We start from the raw sequence: 6,000 nt of genomic DNA on the forward strand, positions 1-6,000 counted from the left end.
ATAACAAAGAACTAGGATTATTGTAGAGCCGACTAGTTATGCAGACTGGCGATCATGACATATTGATATCTATTATCATGCATACAGCCGGATTGCGAATCAATCTGTCATCTATGGTGTTTCTACCATGGTTTCTGAAGTATGCTTGGTTGTCCTTTTAATTAGGTGACCTTTATAGCTACTCATTTCGATGATCCAAGAATATCAAGTACGGATCTCAGGGATCTTCTTCTTCAGTCTATATCTACCCTGGTTCAGTACAGGGAGTATTTGGTTGCTTTTGAGAGCAATAATGCAGCCACTCGAAGGATGCCAAAAGCATTATTATCAGCATTTGATACCAGATCTTGGATCTCAGTGACAAACATACTTATGCAATTCTGCAAGGGTTCTGGTTTTTCGAAGAATGGAGAATCATCTTCGTCATCAGTTATTTTCCAAGTATGTAACAACTAAGAACCTTTTTTTTGATAGAACTAGGAACATTTACTCTGTAATTTTTACTTGGATAGCTTTCTAACATCAGCGTCTTTTTCCTCTTGACCCAATGCAGAGGTTGCTAAAAGAAGTATGTATGAACAATGAGGGATTGTTTTCAGATTTCCTAAACCGTTTATTTAATACACTTAGCTGGACCATGACTGAGTTTTCAGTTTCCATTCGAGAAATGCAAGAAAAATATCAGGTCTGGATATCTGCTTTCATCCTTTATTGGGTTTGCAGTTCTCTTTACTTTTTGTCTAATTATTGTAGTAGATGTAGTGTTCTTAGATATAGTAGTACTATATGGGATCTGGGATTTCAGTTATAGAGGATTTTTTTACTAGGGTTTTCAAGAATTGCCCTTTCCTAATATTAATGTTCAAGAAATTCGACTAGTGTATTTTTGGCTAGGGTTTGCATCACATGTTGGGCTGCTCAAAGCCACTCCGGTCTTTTATAATAATTTGCATTAAGTGATAAACAATGAACTTTATTGACTTAAATTAACACTTATTACATAAGGTTGAAGTTGAATTTATAGTCATCATTAATTTTCGATCAACATATTATTTGTTTGGCTTATTTGGAGTTTTATGTGTGAATTTGGTATGTTTACTTCATTCCATTAATTTATTGTTGAAGCACCTCCTTTGCAGGCAATAGAGCTTCAGCAAAGGAAGCGATGTGTTGCATTTGATCTTTCATGTAATCTTACAAGGATTCTAGAGTTCTGCACTCGTGAGATTCCCCAAGCATTCATGTCAGGACCAGACACAAACCTGCGAAGGTTAACTGAATTGATTGTCTTTATCTTAAATCAAATTACTTCAGCAGCCGATGCTCAATTTTTTGACTTGTAAGTTCTGCCTGTGACTTAAATCTTGAATTTATAGACCAAAAATGAATGAAGATTTATTCGTGTCAAAATTTTATTTGTTCTGGCATCTTCCATTTACAGCCTATTGCTTCCCGGTAGTAGTCTAATCTTATGTCCTTGCTCGACCCATAACAATGGTTCCGTGAGGATATGGAACCTTTTGTGGGTTAGCTGAAAGTCATTGTCCTTTATTGAATTTGATGAGCAATGTCCTTTATTGAATTTGATGAGCAATGTCCTTTTCTTTTAAATTATTCTCAGGTCACTTGGACGACATGATCAATCTTCAGAGAAAGTAAACAGAGGCATGATATTGTCACCCCTTGTAGGGATGATCTTAAATTTATTGGATGCTACTAATTTGGCTGAATGTCGAGAGAACAATTATCTCGTGGATGTTTTTGCAAGCATGGACTGTCCAAATACGGTTCATTATGGATTCCAATATCTTCTGGATTATAACTGGGTTAGTTGCTGTCACCTTAATCTATGTTCTTCACTCTTTAATATTCAGCACTCCTTTGGTATCAGTTACCCAGTAACCTCAATAATTTCACTAGATACAATTCCATATGAGCAAAATTGAATAATTTTTACAATTTCACTAGATACCTTTGGTATTTGTTGAGATTATATTTTCTTTGACACTAATGTTTACCATCTTTGCAATCTTCATTTTTATCAGGACGGGTCTTTTAAGGGGGAGGCTTATTTGGCAAAATATGAGCAGCTAGAGAATTTTCTAACCCTCCTTACTTGCCGCACTATGGCACAATATGATAACGTGGAAGATGTGGGAGAAAAGGATATTGATGATAGCATGTGCTGCATATGTTGTACATACAAAGTGGATGCTCTGATTGCACCTTGTTTACATAGATCTTGCTATGGCTGCATAACCAGACATCTTTTGAACTGCCAGAGATGTTTCTTTTGCAACATAGCGGTTACAGGTGTAAGCAAAATTGATGAGAAGGTGAGCTAAGGCACACTTTTTGTGGCTGCTTGGTCCCTGGTGAAAGTTGAGCCAGTAAGTGACTTATTAGCTTTATCTAGAGGAAAGGAAACCAATGGAAAAGAGTGTAGAGGAAGTGCTTAGTGCAGGGTAGGGTAGCAGATAATATAATAAAATAGTGTAATACTTGCATGGTTATTGATAAGTCTATGTTGAATTGAGAACTATGTTGGCTGTTAGAGGGTATTATAATTATTCTGTAAATATGCAATGTAAATGGCAAGGAAAATCTTCAGTTCTCCTTTCAGCTTCACAACTCTTCATTATTCACAACATTAGCTTAGGAAACCTGCCAAACTGTTGGGTGCAATTACATGTCATTACATATTTTCTTACTCCGAAATTCACCTTTACAGTCAGCATTTGTGCTTCCTAACCGTGCCTTGATGGCGGTCTGGTGGAATCGGCTATACCCAGTTTGTAGTTTTAGCCGGTCATTGCTAGCAGTAATATCTGTTTCATTTGGCAGTTGTACTGCTCTTATTGACATGTAATCCTTATGAGTTCATTGATCATTCCATTGAAATGTTGATGAAATGCCTGACAGTAGTGTACCAAACTGAGCCTTCGATCCAAAAAATCGCCCGGGAAGTGGAACACTATCATCATGTGATATTTCAACTCTTTCAGAATGGTAGAACAGGATATTAGTATGGAATGCAGATGGAACTGCAAATATATTATAAGGTTAGAAACACAGATGAGATGCTCACCTGCATTTTTCATCCATTTAGTAAAATTATAGCTGTCAATTGTGTTGCTAGTTCATCGTCTATTCATGTTCGTAATTTGTTTATAGAAAAGAAATTATAAGAACATGTAGTTTAAACCTAGGCAATGATTAGATAGATGCATGGTGGTTTAAACCAGGAAAGAAAATTTTGAATGGGAAAGCTTATATTAGTTATATGATTTGGATGCTTAAAATGATACTGTCAAATTGTAAAAGGTAATCCCACCATCCATCTTCTCTGTATCTTCAACATATCCAGGCACAGATTCGTCAATCACCCTCATGTGTCGGTATTCGACATGTATCCAACATGGATACACTCGAATTCGCGAAGGATACATATTCGTATAGTATCCAAAAATTAAAATAAAATAAATAAATATCAAGACACGTATCCGATTCATTTTCAATAAAATATAGGATATATAGATTTGTATTCAGTAAAATATAGCATATATAAATTCGTTTTCAATAAAATATGATAAGATAGATTCGTTTTCATTAAAAAAGGATAAGATAGATTTGTTATGGAGGGCAATAAATTTCCATTATATTTTTTACTTTGGATTTTTTATTTACACTTATATGTGCTTTTATTATTTTATACGCATATCCCTGAACGTATTGTATCATGTATTTTAGAAAAAATGCGTGTCGACGTATCGGATATGTATCGTATCTGACACACATTTTTGGGATCTTGTGCTATCCATGGTGTCCCTTTTATAATATGTTGGACTACAAATGAGGAGATTCAGCTTACTTAAGCGTCAAGTTTCTTCTTTATTAGGTGTTGGATTGAAGATCTTGATGCCAACATTTATAAAATCTTCAAGTGTGAGAGAATCACAACTTTCAACTTCAAACATTGGATTCATCAAATTTTACTTTTCAACTCAAAAAACATGGTGTTGAGAACAAACGAACAATCAAATAGTAAAGAGTATAGAGACAAGAGAATAACACAAGAGATTTGGTAACGAGGTTCGGCCAATTGTGCCTATGTCCCCGGGAGCGTTGAGCGGCTACCACTATATATTATTAGAGAATAAGGATTAGTGTTTTACTATTCTTCTCCTTGTTACAATAGGTTTACATAACATCAATATATATAGCCCTCTACCCCAACCCCTTTACATCAGCCCAAGCCCATAACTTGTATTGCTGTTATCTAGAGATATGAGTCATTGCACAACAATCTCCACCTTGGCGAATATCATCAATCTCCATCTTCCGCCATTGGGTTGGGGGCGCTCCATAGTCCATCATCACGAATGTTCAACAAGCTCAGACAATGCCTGAACTTGTCCACGGTAACCGGTTTGGTTAACATATCAGCTGCATTTTCTGAAGTGTGAACCTTCTGCAATAGTATCTGCCCACAAGCTACCAACTCTCTGATCTTATGAAATCTCACATCAATATGTTTGGTCCTAGCATGATACACCTGATTCTTTGCCAAGAAGATAGCACTCTGACTGTCACAATGCAGCGAAACTCCACCTTGCTCAATGCCTAACTCATTTACTAGCCCCATAAGCCACAAGGCTTCCTTAGAAGCTTCACCAGCTGCCATGTACTCTGCTTCAGTTGTGGACATAGCAACAACAGACTGAACTGATGATCTCCACATAATTGGTCCACCTGCAAGGGTGAAGACAAACCCCGTTGTGGACCTTCTATCATCCAAGTCTCCTGCATAGTCCGAATCAACATAACCAATAACTGAAGGCTTACTCTGTTGGCTGCCAAACATGATACCGAGACCTGTAGTCCCCTTCAAATATCTGAAAATCCATTTGACTGCTTCCCAATGTTGCTTCCCTGGTTTCGACATGTACTTGCATACTTGACTAACTGCTTGTGCCAAGTCCGGTCTAGTACAAACCATAGCATACATCAAGCAACCCACTGCACTGGCATATGGAACCTTTGACATGTATTTCTTCTCTTCATCTGTCTTTGGACACTGATCTAGGGAAAGCTTGAAGTGATTTGCCAATGGAGTGCTCACTACTTTAGCATTGCTCATATCAAATCTCTCTAAGATCTTTTCAACATAGCTTTGCTGGGAGAGCCATAGTTTTCTAGCTCCCCTATCCCTGTGAATCTCCATCCCAAGAATCTTCCTAGCAGCCCCTAAATCTTTCATGTCAAACTCCTTACCTAGCATGACTTTCAGCTCATTGATATCACTCAAATGATTAGCAGCAATCAACATATCATCAACATAAAGTAACAGAAAAATAAACGAACCATCGTCAAGGCTTCTCACATAAACACAGCAATCATACTCACAACGCTTATAACCAAGCTTCAACATATAAGTGTCAAACCGCTTGTACCACTGTCTGGGAGACTGCTTCAACCCATATAGAGACTTCTTCAACTTGCAAACCAAGTGACTCTGTCCAGCTGCACTGAACCCCTCTGGTTGTGTCATGTAAATTTTCTCCTCTAATTCACCATGGAGAAAGGCAGTCTTCACATCCATCTGTTCTAAGTGCATATCCCGGCTGGCTACCAAGGCAAGCACTGCCCTGATAGAAGTGTGTCTCACCACTGGGGAGAAAATCTCATTGTAGTCGATCCCCTTCTGCTGTGAATACCCTTTTGCTACAAGACGAGCCTTGAATTTTTCCCCTTCTTTTTCTGATACTGCTGGCTTCCTCTTGTACACCCACTTGCACCCAACTGCACGCTTGTCTGGGGGCAATGGAACAAGCTCCCAAGTTTGGTTCTTCTGTAGAGACTCCATTTCCTCCATCATGGCACTCATCCATTGTTCTTTCTCCTGGCAGTTTATAGCCCCTTGAAAGCTACATGGATCTCCTGAAATGATATGGAGAGCAACTGAAGCCATATCCTCAAAGCCATATCTCTCTAGAGGTT

General features: G+C 37.9%; 1 protein-coding gene across 3 annotated transcripts in view; it reads left to right on the forward strand.

Annotated features, from left to right (window-relative positions):
- LOC109361450 (E3 ubiquitin-protein ligase RKP-like) overlaps positions 1-6,000 on the forward strand; it is a 32,928-nt gene that overhangs the window by 10,438 nt on the left and 16,490 nt on the right. The window contains exons 7-12 of one of the 3 annotated variants that reach the window (XM_019606913.1): positions 166-441; positions 554-685; positions 1,140-1,339; positions 1,622-1,826; positions 2,046-2,390; positions 2,923-3,297. In XM_019606913.1, the coding sequence (XP_019462458.1) occupies positions 166-441; positions 554-685; positions 1,140-1,339; positions 1,622-1,826; positions 2,046-2,345 (1,113 nt within the window). In that variant the 3' untranslated portion in view covers positions 2,346-2,390; positions 2,923-3,297. Of the gene's footprint in view, positions 1-165; positions 442-553; positions 686-1,139; positions 1,340-1,621; positions 1,827-2,045; positions 2,902-2,922; positions 3,298-6,000 lie in introns of those variants that run through there. The other 2 variants (XR_002109295.1, XM_019606921.1) reach the window with 2 other exon arrangements.

This window comes from Lupinus angustifolius, chromosome LG01 (genome assembly GCF_001865875.1).
Source record: "Lupinus angustifolius cultivar Tanjil chromosome LG01, LupAngTanjil_v1.0, whole genome shotgun sequence".
In the NCBI taxonomy this organism is placed as follows: Eukaryota; Viridiplantae; Streptophyta; class Magnoliopsida; order Fabales; family Fabaceae; genus Lupinus; species Lupinus angustifolius.